This window comes from Strix uralensis, chromosome 6 (assembly GCF_047716275.1).
Source record: "Strix uralensis isolate ZFMK-TIS-50842 chromosome 6, bStrUra1, whole genome shotgun sequence".
NCBI classification, from domain to species: domain Eukaryota; kingdom Metazoa; phylum Chordata; class Aves; order Strigiformes; family Strigidae; genus Strix; species Strix uralensis.
The window spans coordinates 28,037,440-28,050,380 of NC_133977.1; the positions used below are offsets into that span (position 1 = coordinate 28,037,440).

A 12,941-nucleotide genomic window follows, 5' to 3' on the forward strand; every position below is an offset into this window, starting at 1 on the left:
AATACTTTTTTTATGTGAGAGTGTAGACCCTTGAGCATAAGAGACTCAGCATGTGAATTATGGCCTCTGATCCAGAAACACAGTTAAGTACAAGAAGGAGCCTGTTTGATCTCAGTGTGGGGAAATTCAGTGTCTTCCTTTAGTTGGCTGAAGGAAATTTAAGTGTTTATCATTTGTTGTGTGCTACATGCCTTCAGTCAGATTTTTAATTCCACTAGCTTGGAAAAACAGGCCAACAATATGCTCTCCTCCTCCTCTTAAGAGCCAGGAGGTTAAATATTAACAACAAACCCCCCCATTCTATTACCAAAAATCACACTTGTTTTAATGGACAACTCTTGACAGCTCTCATGTTGGAAGGCAGTGTATAAGAAAGTTCAGTCTGGGATCAGCCTTGTTTGTGTCCTTTACATACACTAATGTTGCTTATGGTTGTGTGAAAGAGTTGTGAGAGTGTGGCCACATAAATGTGTCTCTTTCCAAGTTTTCTTTGGAAAGTATAATTATTTGAAGGCCCTTTTGTGACACTTAAGCAAAAAGTATGTGTTTAATAAAAGTTTCTGTATTTTCTGATTAAGAATGCAGTTAAACACTCAACATTGCATTCAGCTTTCTGTATTTGACTGTGTATGACCAAAAAATACAAGTACTGCTTAAAGCATACGATTTAACATTCAGATGAGATATGTGTGTATGCTGAGTTACCAGTTATGGCAGCTGAATGTAACATATCATGAGTTCATAATCCTATGTTCTATTTAAAGGAAACTTAATTGCAAAGGATGCTTTGCTATATCAGACGATTCTAAATGTGATGGATTTAACTTGGTCCATTTCTTGTTACTACTATTAATATTTTTTTAATAAACACTGAATAATTTGTGGAGCTTTCAAAAAAGGCTAATTTAGATATGACAGATGTCTTTTCTGCTACGTGATCCTCAAATAACGGTTGTGTGAGTAGAATGAGTATTTCTTTTTACATTGGAAGTTTTCAAAGGTCGTGTAATAAATTCTGGTTTGTTTTTCATCCTAAAAGGATTAGACTGATGGATTATAGTTCTGGTGGTCTTGTGTTTAAGAGGTCACAGATACTGAGACTGCCTTGTATAATCCTTGCTGATAACTAACGAGCAGATGTTGAAGTCTGCATAGGGCAAAACTATAAAGTTTCACATGTTGCTGCATGATAGCTGTTGGAGCAGGTCCTGACTCAGCTGCAAGCAAATGGGAGAATCAAAGTGTCCTGCAACTGCAGGAGATAAATGCAGTGGTTGAATGAATATTCATTCCAGGAGTTTTGTAAAATACTTCTGCCATAGAGTTTGCTTTAAAGCTGAACTGGAAAGTTACAATCTTGCGCTTGTAAAGCTGTAGATAGTGTTCACAAGACTGAGGCTTTTACCTGAAGCAAAAGGTTGACAAATTTAAACAGTGCTTGAGACTTGTGCTTCCCTCTGTCTTACATATGATTTGTGGCTTCATCTGTAGTACTCTGAGGTATAATATGCAATGCAAATTTTTATAATCCATGGTTCCTTCCAGAGAAATTCAGGTGTCGGCTCATGGTTGCAGAAACCTAGTGGTGTGTGATATCTTACTTTAAAGTTGCTGTTTCTCAGTGAACGTAAAAGGGTAAGAAGAGAACAGGTTCAGGGATTAATCAAATGTTTCATCTTACACCCGTTAAAATAAGTATAAGCCTTCACGTTGGAGCTTTTTCCATTTGACTCTTGTGTGGTTTCTTTATGGCTCATGAGCTTTCCCTGTCAATAGATGTCACTGTGTTGCAAGGGTTGTGGTGATTTAAAGAGGATTTAGCTGGTAACAAACAGAAGACCCAGGAAAGCATAACTGTACTTTCTGATTCCTCAGGTCCCTCCAGTTTCACCGAGATAACTAAAGATTTTGATGAGAATAAGGAAAACAAAACTCCGGAAGGCTCCCAGGGGGAGGTTGACTGGCTGCAGCAGTACGATATGGAGAGAGAGAGGGAGGAACAAGAACTTCAGCAGGCACTGGCTCAAAGCCTTCAGGAGCAAGTAAGAAATAAAGTTTGCTTCCTTGAGTTATCTTCCCCAACACTGGGAACCTGATGGCTAAAAGAAAAGCTTGTGTTCAGGCAGTAACTGCAAAGGGATTCTGCTGCTTTTTTGAGAGAACCAGATGAAAAAGGTTTGGGTTTCTTCTAGCTCCAGCGTCAATAGAGTGACGGCACTGGATACATCTGAGCACGTTTTGTATGGGCTTTGGAATCCATATATCCATATTTCACAAAGCTTTCCGTGCACATTCATACGCTGGCTTGTAATATTATATAAAATCAATGACAAACTGAACTAAACTCTTACTGTCACTGGGAACCAAGCCCACCTGTAGCTTCCCTGGCAGTTGCTTCTGGCAGTGTGTCGTGTGAAGACGCAAAGTGAAAGAAGCAGATTTCAAAGCAAAGGCTAAGAACAGCCATGCCAGGTCAGGTTAATGATCTGTCTATCCCAGTGTCTTGTTTCTAGTACTAGCACGTAGGGGATGCTTAGTGAAGAATAGAGGAACTTACCATTTATGTGATCCTTCCCTGTTAGTAAATTGAAAAAAGGATCCCAAATAATATAGTCTAAAACAAGTCCTTTAAATTAGACTTGGAAAGAATTGGGATCTCGGGTTGTGTGCTAACCATCTGTATTCCATTTGAATTTCAAGACCTGTAATGGATTTCCACAAGTTTAACTGAGCTGCTGAGAGTGAAGCAAGTGCTTAGCCAGGTCTTTCTTTAAATAGGTGCCCTTGTCTGCTCTCTATTAATACTAAAGCTGTCATGGTTTTCCTTATGAGATCTGATGTTTCCATGGCTCTTGGATTTTTTTTTTTCTCTCCCATTACTCATTATGAGGTGCTGGTTGGTATGTTCCATGCCAGATGCAGCTTTGATTCAGCGATGCTGAGTAGTTTAACAAAGATTCCCAAATGCTTTAGAAATAGTGAGATAAAAGGCCTCATGCTAATAATGTAAAACTGCCCTTTGAGTGTTGTTCTGCTACAGTTCTGAAGCAAAATCTGCTATTCTAATGATTCAGGCATGGAAATGCAGTAGCTGTGGTTATCTTGATTTGAAATACATAGTTAGGGTTCTGCGTTCAGGTGCACTGGAAGCATTCAAACCCTGAATTAAGAAGCCAGCTCATTAAATATTATTGACTGACTTGCTGTAGCTCTGAGCTTTCAAGAGTGGTGGGAGGAACAGGGGCATGATATTATCCAAAGATTAGAAGGGTTTGTTGACTTGAGGTTTCTTTGCTACTTGTTCATGGTAATATTTTGAATACCTGGTTGTTTAGCGGTGTCTTTTTTTGCATCTAGCCTTTGTGAATTACACCTGTTATATAGAATCATTGGCTCTGCTTTCAAATGGCTTAAAAAATAATAAAATCTGTCAGGATTTAACAACTCTGTCCTCAGCTGGCTTTGAGCAGAAGTAGGCTAAATTTTGCCGAAGCGTGAGGAGCTTTGTGCGTAAGTGACAGCTTTCCTTAGCGAAGGATTGCAAATTCATTCAGATGCTTTTCAAATTAATGATCCAGAGAAAGCGTTCGGTGTTACTAGAGACTCGCTCTGCTGCATACCAAACTTCAGGAGCTTTGACAAGCCTTAATGAAGGTTTGTCCCAGGTTGTGTTGCACGGGAACATTGGACTCTCGCTGGTTGCAAACATTCCTTCACACAGAACCTTTAATTTACAATGTCAGGTTTGTTGTAGAAACCAGAGCAGCACAGTTTCAATGGAAAAAGAGCACCACAAGAATTTTAAACAGTGAAGTGTCTCAATGAGCTAAGTTTTGTTCTCTTCCCATTAGGAGGCACGAGAACAAAAAGAGGATGATGACCTTAAACGAGCCACGGAATTAAGCCTACAAGGTGAAACTTATTTAACTTCTTCCAGGATGTTGCTTTTGAGGGAAAATAGATCTGTATGTATGAGTGCAGCTCCTGAGTGTCTGTAAGACAGCTGGGATTTCATGTTCTTTTGGTGTGTGCTTTGTTGTGTTTGGCTTTGCTCAGGTCAGCTTTTCTTCCTCTTGGTTGCGAAAGCAAATGCCAGGAAAAACTTAATACGAAAAATGACTTACTTCAGTCTCTTGAGTTTTTAATTAGAGATATATATATATATATATGTAATATACTAAATATATAACATATTAATCTAGAGAGAGCAAAATGGACCTTGAAATTTTGCATTCCCAGCAAAAGCCAGTATGCTAATGGCTCTAGTCAGAGCATAAAGATTACTTCTTACTTGTATTGACGTTTTAGTGCTGATTAATGAATGCACTGGCCTTGCCCAGGAAAATGAATAAGTGCTGTATCTGTCTGATACACGATGAGAGGGAGACAGACCTCACTGCAAGGTATAGCTGTTGGGGATGAAAAAAGAAACCCAAAATACACTATCTGTCTTCTCCAAATCCAGTGTGGTGAGCCTCAGGCACTGTTTAACATTTGTGTGAGGCTGGCATGCGAGTGATTTCATACAATCTGGCAGAGCAAAGCAGAACTGAGAGAAAATTCCTGCTCCAAAGAGGGAGAAGGAGGGGTAATGAAGTATTGTGTTAAGATACTCGTAGTTGCTCAGGCACCTTTAAAGGCCCTCAGTTATTACTGGATGAACCTGTGTCTGCTTCTGAAGAGAAGTAAGTTGAATGCTGCTTAAGCGTCCCTCAGCCTGAGTCCTGTCCCCTGATGAGCTCTGGCAGACTGAGTGCCCAGCCCCTCCTGGGTCTTCCTTGATTCGTGGCCAGGAAGAATTCAAGGCTAGAAATCCTTCTTCCTCCTGATTTGCAGTCGCTTTGACTTAAACATGAGTGTAGCCTTGTGCTGCTTAACTTGCTACTGTCTCATTTGTAAGGCATCAGCCAGCAGTTGTTCAAGGAAATGCTAATAATCTTGAACGTGTAGCTGGTAGTATTTGTTTTAGGAAGGTTCCCAGTGGTGCTGCAATCACAGAACCACTAGTCATCCAGGGACCGTTGGTGAAGTGGCATTTAGCAATACCCATGGCAAGTGCTTCATGCAGACACCTATATAAGTGACTGCATTTCTTGGCTGTAGTCTAGCTCACAACAGCCCAAATCAGTGTGGAAACCAGCAGTAAAATATTCTCAGTTAAAGGAATTCATCTATAAACTTCCCAAGAAGATTATACTAATCCAGCGCTGATGATTTAACAGCACAAGCAGTGTGAGAATCTCTTTGGCAAAACATCTCCATCATAACTGGCGTGATAGTATCTTACAAAAAATATCCTGAGTAGTGTCCTGTTAATCTCAACTACTCATCCACCCAGGACTCCATAGTTTTAATTTAGCTGGTGAAAGCATAGCTACTTCTCCTAATGAGTACTGTACAAAATCTTAAATTAGTCGGGTAGCTGCAGAATCCCGGGAAGTTTGGAACAGCGTGTACAGGGAGCAGTGGTGCCTTCCGGCTCTTTACAGAAAGCTGTCTGCATTTTGCTCAGCCAAGCAAACTGGAAGTTCCTGCAGTGAGCAGCCTTCTTACCATTGAAGACAATGAAAAGATGCCTGCTGCCAGCAGTAGCATTTTGATGCCAGTTTTAATTGAAAAATGCACTTTGTTAATGCAACTTATAGTTAAAACTGTAATTCATAGCTTCTCATTGCAGAAACTTACAGTTCACTGACCAGACTGGCTGTACTTCTTTTAATGTCAGTTCTGGCTGCAGACCACTGGTGCTTTGGAGCGAATTGGGCGTTTAAATGCTCGTTTATCACCCAGCTGCCATTGCCATAGTGCCATTTTGTGAACATATGAGAGAGATTATGCTAAAATTAATTCTGTAGTGCAAGATACTTTTCTTAACTATTGCTCTGACAAGTTGGGAAAGTGAGAGAGTTTTTATTTGGAAATTCCAATATCTCCTGCTTTCCTTGGAAAGAAAGCTTGAAACATTAGCATTTTATTGGCTTGTTTATGGGGGTAGATGTACCTCAACCTGTTGTGAATTCCTGTGCACGCCACGGCTTCTCACACAGTATCGTTGTTTCCATGCTATCTAGAGTTTAACAGCTCTCTCCTGGACAGCGTTGGTTCTGATGAAGACTCTGGGAATGAGGATGTTCTTGACATGGAGTATTCAGAAGCTGAAGCAGAAGAGCTGAAAAGAAATGCTGAGGTGTGATCTATGATTTCAAAAGCCATCTGGGAAATAGACCCCTTTACCATCAGTTTAGTGTTGGAGGTAGTTTTACAGAGCAAGTATAGAGTCTAGAAAGGTCTTTTACATTCAGAAGTTAAAAGATAGATTTCTATCCTTAAGAGTCTGTCCTATTGTGTTATTTTAACTTAAAAAAAACAAACGAAAAGAGCTGCAGAGACGCTCCGAGTTTTTCTAAAATGCGGATAGTAATGAAAAGGAAACAATGATTTTATACCAGAAATGTTCCAGTGCATGTAAAGCAATGGGCCTGAAATTTTTACTTACAAAGCGAGAAGACTTCAGCCAGTGTGGTAGTTTAATTGCAACACACCATGGGCTTCTAGATCCTGCACCACCAGAACTGAGAAGTTGTGGCAAGATCTTATTCCCATTAGGTGAAACGTAACTGTAACCTAGGCTGTGCTGCCGGCCGCTGGCACGCTCAGGCTCCACACACCGCTGTTGTGAAAGCTGCCTGCTTGCCTCAGTGGAAGGCATGCTGTGTAGAGTGGAAAAGGTTAAACAACTGGAGTTTCTTTGAGCAGTTTTTATTTTCTTACAATTCTTTACCAATTTCCTTACTCTTAACCAAGAGTTACATTTTAAGAGTATTATCGGTGAATCGTATCAATGATGAGAGGATTTAAAAATAATTGTCAAAAGCCAATTACCACCGTTTAGTTTTATTGTCAGTGAATAGGCAGAGCATGTTTCCTGCATGCCAAGAGGGCGTTGTCTTCTGACATTACAGGTGCAGGATGAGATAATCTGGGCTACGTATCTGGTATTAGCTGTTAAATCTGTGTACCGTTATCAAGGGTATTTGATATTTCAGAAGTAAGCGTGGTGTTCCCTTTTTGCTTTTCTATGTTTATTTGGTGGATTGATTCTGACATCAGTGGAAGTCGCTCAGGAAATGGTTGTTTAGAAAACTTGCAGTGTAGAGCTTGTGTCAGCATCTGTTCTGAGGTCAGAGTGGCTCCTTTGCGTGTTCATTGGCTTGCTGAAAGATTAAATAAGACAGAAGGTTTTTTCCCACTTCTGGAAGGCCTCCTTGTTTGGTCTGAACCAGGGTGTCTGTTTCTGTAATCCTTGATTGGGTTGCAGCTTTGAATACAGTAGTCAAAGCTGGCATCTCAGGTATAAATCATCTTGTCCATAAACTATGTGGGACACAAATGAATGCCTAAAAGCTTTAATTGAACTTTTTTTTCAGACAGGAGAGCTTCCTCACTCCTATCGCCTCATCAGCATTGTCAGCCATATTGGAAGCACATCATCTTCAGGTAAAAGATGCTGTATTTTATTCTTCATCTCTTATATATCTTAAAAAATCTGTAATACAGAATTACCAATGCAGGATTATTTGTAGAGAAGAATTAAGGCAGCAAAACAAGTCTTCCATCTTGGTTTGCTGGTGGGGGAGCAGGTTGAGGATGTCGTGGTGCCTAACTGCGGCACGTGGATGATGTACTGCTTATTGGGTCTGTGGAGTTGCTTGTGCTTTTTACCAGCTCATTGACCAGGAAGGATGGAGGGACCAGGATCTTTGGGGTCTTTTAGCATTTAAATTTGACATAGGTCGCTGGACCAGGGTATCTATCTAACCAGCTTAATGGTTAAACTGCAGCATGAAAAGAAAGGTGCGTTCTCTGTTTTTAAGGTCATTATATCAGTGATGTCTATGATATCAAGAAGCAGTCCTGGTTCACCTACAATGACCTGGAAGTGTCGAGAACTCTAGAGGCCACTGTTCAGTGTGACAGAGACCGAAGTGGTTATATCTTCTTCTACATGCACAAGTAGGTGTCTTGGGGAATTTTGGTTCTAGTAATTACCTGCTGTTTGTGAGGAAGTGGGCTTCTCTTCTTCCTCTAGTCCTCTTTGCTGGGTTGAAAAGTATCTCCATGCATTTGTCAGAAGAAATCATAGTCAGAATTATATGCAAGAGTGACAAAATTGAAGTGCTCTGAGTTCAGAAGCGTGGAATTGTATGTCACTAATACATCGGGTTTTAACAAGATGCATTAAATCATCTTTTAAGAAGGGGATTCAGTGTCTCAACTATGCATTTGTTGCACCAGGAATCATAACAGAGCTTGGGTTTTTCCCTCAAGTGCTGTGATGTTTGTAAATGCCCTTATCCCTGCTCCTGGCGGTTGTGTTGTTGCAGCCATGGTCATCTCAGGACACAGGCAAGATGAAGTTTGTAGGGAGAAGTGATATCTTTTCAGGCACACAGAACTGAAGAAGGGGTTTTGTGTCTCAGTTTGTCCTCTTCTTCTGTCTTTACTGGTTGCTTTAATAAAGGATGTCACTTTATCTACAGACTGTGTCTTGTGTTGCTTCTGATCCTTTTACCAACCAGGACTTATTTTTGCTATTGTTACGGTTCTCTGAGGCTTACCACTGACCTTATTCATTGTAATAAATGAAAAAAAAAAGTGCTGTGGGATTCAAGGAGCCTTGCTTAGAGATGCCAGATAAGACACCTTTCTCTGCCAGGATCCGTGACGCTTGAGTTTGTGGATTAAATCCAGTTGCCAATTCCCTGAGGGCTGTGTTATGTAGCAGTTTGTTGTTGTACATAAGTTTCACTGTTGGTCTTTCCCTCTGTCCTAGGGATATCTTCGATGAGTTACTAGAAACAGAAAAAAATGCACAACCACTTAGCATGGAAGTAGGAAGATCGGTTCGTCAGCCTCTGTGAAGAGTAAAACACCTTGTTCCTCCTGAGGAACAAGGAAGATTCTGAACTTGTGCCAGACACGCAGGAGTAACAAACAGCTCAGGGCCAAATCAAGAGACAAAAGGTAGAAATATGGGGCGCTCAGTTTGTTGAACCATCTGTGCAAGTCCTGGGCCTGAACCACGCGTTTAAACCTTGACATCCCAGAGCAATCCTCCTGTGGTGAAGTTTTTATTGTTCCTCAGATAATTTTGTCAGCATGGAGCCTTAAAGAGTTGCGTCAAGCCACAAGACTACAGCTGCTCATAAACTGATTTAAAAAAAAAAAAAAGTGCAAAAAGAGACTCGACTTTAAAAGCCCATTCACCTGAGAGATGTGAGTGGCAAAGATTTACATATCACTTGGCTTTTTTTTTTTTTTTTTTCCTCCAAGAGCAATTTAAGCAATAGATTCTGTAACCTGGCGTGTGTTGTGTTAGTAATATTCACTGGAAACCCAGATCTCTGAGTATGCTCTTGCCAGTCATCTTGCTAACAGGCATTTTGGAATCACTCAAGCTGATGCGTTTTGACATTCGTGGGTTTGTAAGCGCTCTGCTATTTGCATACGGTTCCAGGAACCAAACTGTCGGTGCTGTGGAATGTATGGCATACCTGGTGGCAGCTCCGTTGGTTTTTTTACACCATTCACTGTCATCCTTTAGATGTGAGATTATATATGTGATTTCTTTTGTTTTACAAGTTCTATTATTTGATTGCATTTTCTTCATAAGGTTGTTGCATAAGTACCATTTGGAGAGGAGAGGTCTCTCTTCGGGTGTGCAGTATTTCGCACCGAAGTTGTATTGTTTAGGGCTGCTTCGATGTAACTCTGGTGAATGCCTGGAGCAGACTGAGAACAGCAGCAGGAGGTGAGCAGCAGCCACTTCGTGTCTTCTGGGAGGGAAAGAGCGTTCTGGTGTTACCCTTTCTGTGCAGGCCTGGGTCATCATGAACTGGGAACGGTGGGAAAAGGCAGGGTCTGCAGGGCAGCGCTGGGCAGTTGAATTGCTCTTGGATTGAACCATGGCCTTGCCTTGGTCTTCTCGTGTCCCAGGGTAAGAGGGTTTTTACTGCAGCTATGCCTCTGCTCACCTTTCTGGGAAGTCCAGAGTGCTCAAACTGTGAAATTAAACCAGGTGGAAAGCTTTCAGAAAGCCCATGTTCAGCAGTAACAGAACACAGTTAGGAAGAAGTGTTGCGTTTTATTGGATTTAGAGACATGATGCTCCTTTTATCACTTGTTTCAGCAGGGGTGGGAAAGCCTAGTGACTTCATTTTTTCAGCACCTTCATGCTTATTTAGCAGGGGCAGATGTTTCCTTTTACTCATTTCAGAGAAATTGTTGCTGTTAAGCAGAGTAGTTGCTCTTGTTTTGGCCTCTAGTTCTGATTTTTGCAGCTTGAGTTTTAGAGGTGAAAGACTTCTTTTTCTAAAAAAAACCAAAACCCACACCTTTTTTTGCTGTCAAGATAGTTTCTGGGTTTTTTAAACTATCGTTAGGAGTTTCTCAGGAATATATCAGCTGAAGCAAAGCAGACAAAACCATCGCTTTAGGAGACAGCAGGCACCTCTTTCATGGGCACTTCCACACTAGAGTTTATCCTAGCAGGCTGGCGCAGGGATGCTACCTCGGTGGCCTCTCCTCACCTCTGTGCGCAGCAGTGAGCGGCAGCCATCCGTAGTCCTCCCCAGGCCGAGTACTTCAGGGGCCCCAGTGTGGTGAAAAGACTGACTGACCTTCCAGTCCCTGTGTTGGATGAGCCCAGTGGACCGGGTCAGGTGACATCTTTCTGGTTTTCGAGCTAGGAGAGAATATTTGGTTGTAAGCGTGACAGAGCATTTATCTTGTCAGATGCAGCCCGAGTGGGTGTATATGTTAATTTATTACAAAGCATTATACTTTTCTATTGTTGATACTAATTTTGGTAGAATTCTGGGCGATGGGAAGAGGCGGTGACACAGGAGTTGTCCTTTGAACTGGTTGCCCCTGCAAATGTGATGAAGGGACTGCTCCGTCCAGAGGGCAAATTTGTTTTCCCCAAGCGCATCCTACGTTAGTGCTGTAAATAACCAGTATTCCTGTAGTATCAGAAGTCATCTCTGCTTTTTTGGGTGGCAAGGTTGTTTTTGCAAGGCACTGCACTCCAGTTAATTTATAATAAAAGCAAACATTGCCTGACTTTTCAGTGCAGTGACTTTTGTTTAAAGCCAGTTTTTGTTTGGATCAAAGTGCAAAAGCTGATGCTTGAAACCAGTGTTTCTTGTTTTATGAAAAGTTCTTGCTTGTTATTCTAGCCATTAAGAATTTGCAGACATCTATTAATTAATTTAAGCTTTTTTATTTGGCATATGGCAGCTCAGTTGCACCTTCACACTGGCAGGAGGAGTGTCCATGGAGCCGCTTCCTTGCAGAAGCCAGCTTTCTCCCTCTCCAAGAGCAGCGGGGAGGAAGACGGGTGCATAATCCTCGAGGGGTGTGCTGCCCACCAGCTGTAACATTCCCACCACTCGTGCTGTCGCAGCAACAAGTTCAGTCCCACCTTCCAGGTGGGACGCCCATCCTGGGGTATAGGTAGGTGGAGAAGTTCAGTTGCAGTCCCTGAACGCGTGCAGGCTCTTCCTCAGATGTACAGCGTTGTGGTTAAACATTTACCCGCTCCTGAATCGGCCCAGCTTAGTCCAAGTGTGATTCAGCATAAAAACTCAAGGAAGTCCCATCTTGCCGTTCCTCTCACCCCTTCGTTGTTTGACTGCGATAATTCAATCTTGATTTACTCCCCTACTCCAAGAGGTGCAAAACCGTTCACGTCAATGAACTGGAGCTTGTGTGTGCAGGTCCCTGGGGAGCCCTGGCCAGTGGGGCTGCACAAAGAGCCTTTGCAAAGCCAGGACTGGTTTCCCGACCGGAGCGGCAGCCTGGCACCGATACGAGGAGCTGAGCAGGAGGAGGAGCAGGGCTCTCCAACGCCTGCGGCCATGGCATCGCTTTCCACCTCCCGCTCGGTGCAGCACACATAACCATCACCCGGGCGTCTTCCTCCCCGTCCTGCGTCCCGAGGAAGGGCTGATGGCCAGCCCAGCGCTTCCTGCTGCAGTTCACCCTGGCGTAGGGATCCCATGCTTCAGTGGGGGGGAGGGGGGCGGGCTGGGAATAACTCATCTGCTTTATTTTCCTTTTAATGGAGCTAATTACCCCTGTACTCACCTGCCAAAGAGATAAAGGGGTGCGGGACCCCTGGCAGCTGCTGTCTGTGTAGCTCAGCTGCTGGACTCCAGCCTTGCCTGCCGTGGGGTGGCCACTGCCAGTTTTTGCCTGCACCCCAACTTTCTGGTTCTTTACACTGTTAATGTGGAGCAGCACTTTTCTCTGTGTTTTAGCAGACCTGTTCCTCTCTATTCTTTACAGTTTTTGCTCTTGGGTTCCCCCCGCCCCTTTTTAAATGATGTGTAGATAGATTTTTGTGAAATTAAAACCTCTTTATTAACCCTCTCTTGGTTCCAGATCTTATTTCCATGCTGCCTGGGCTGCTGCTTGCTGACTACTGCAGACAACGGGCACCACACCTCTGCCCCCCCCATTTCCCGTTGGGACTTTGCTCAGTTGTCTGGGAAGGTGGTGTGTGTGTGTGTGTCCAGTGCCTCCAGGCACGTGCAAATCCCGGCTCCCCTGCCAGGAAGCACCCCTGCAGGCGTCCCCCCAGCGCCTCGCTGGGTCCCCAACAGATCCCAAGCAGGAGGGAGATGCTCCCCTCCCCTCCTGGGGCAAGGACAAGTGTCTGTCCCCACACACGTGCCATCCCCTCAGTCTGCGGCTTGTTGCTTTTACCTTTGGTACTGCACGTACTTACTGAGGTTCACGTGATAACGGAGGGAGCGGCTCCAGCTGTATACCAGACCTTTAGCCCTGAGCTGCAGCTGCTGGGGTGGGATGGGAGAGCCCTGGCTCCCCAGGGGTGCCCAGGGGGTGGGTAGCTTCTGCATCAGTGCCCAGGCAAGACC

The 12,941-nt window shown here is 43.2% G+C and overlaps 1 protein-coding gene across 5 annotated transcripts in view; it reads left to right on the top strand.

Annotated features, from left to right (window-relative positions):
- USP37 (ubiquitin specific peptidase 37) overlaps positions 1-12,432 on the top strand; it is a 38,181-nt gene extending 25,749 nt beyond the window's left edge. For 3 of the 5 annotated variants that reach the window (XM_074873471.1, XM_074873473.1, XM_074873472.1), the window contains 6 exons: positions 1,876-2,042; positions 3,852-3,912; positions 6,072-6,187; positions 7,428-7,497; positions 7,875-8,013; positions 8,834-12,432. In XM_074873471.1, coding sequence (XP_074729572.1) covers positions 1,876-2,042; positions 3,852-3,912; positions 6,072-6,187; positions 7,428-7,497; positions 7,875-8,013; positions 8,834-8,921 — 641 coding nt within the window. In that variant the 3' untranslated portion in view covers positions 8,922-12,432. The remainder of the gene's footprint in view (positions 1-1,875; positions 2,043-3,851; positions 3,913-6,071; positions 6,188-7,427; positions 7,498-7,874; positions 8,014-8,833) is intronic. The other 2 variants (XR_012629500.1, XR_012629501.1) reach the window with 2 other exon arrangements.
- Positions 12,433-12,941: the final 509 nt, after the last annotated feature.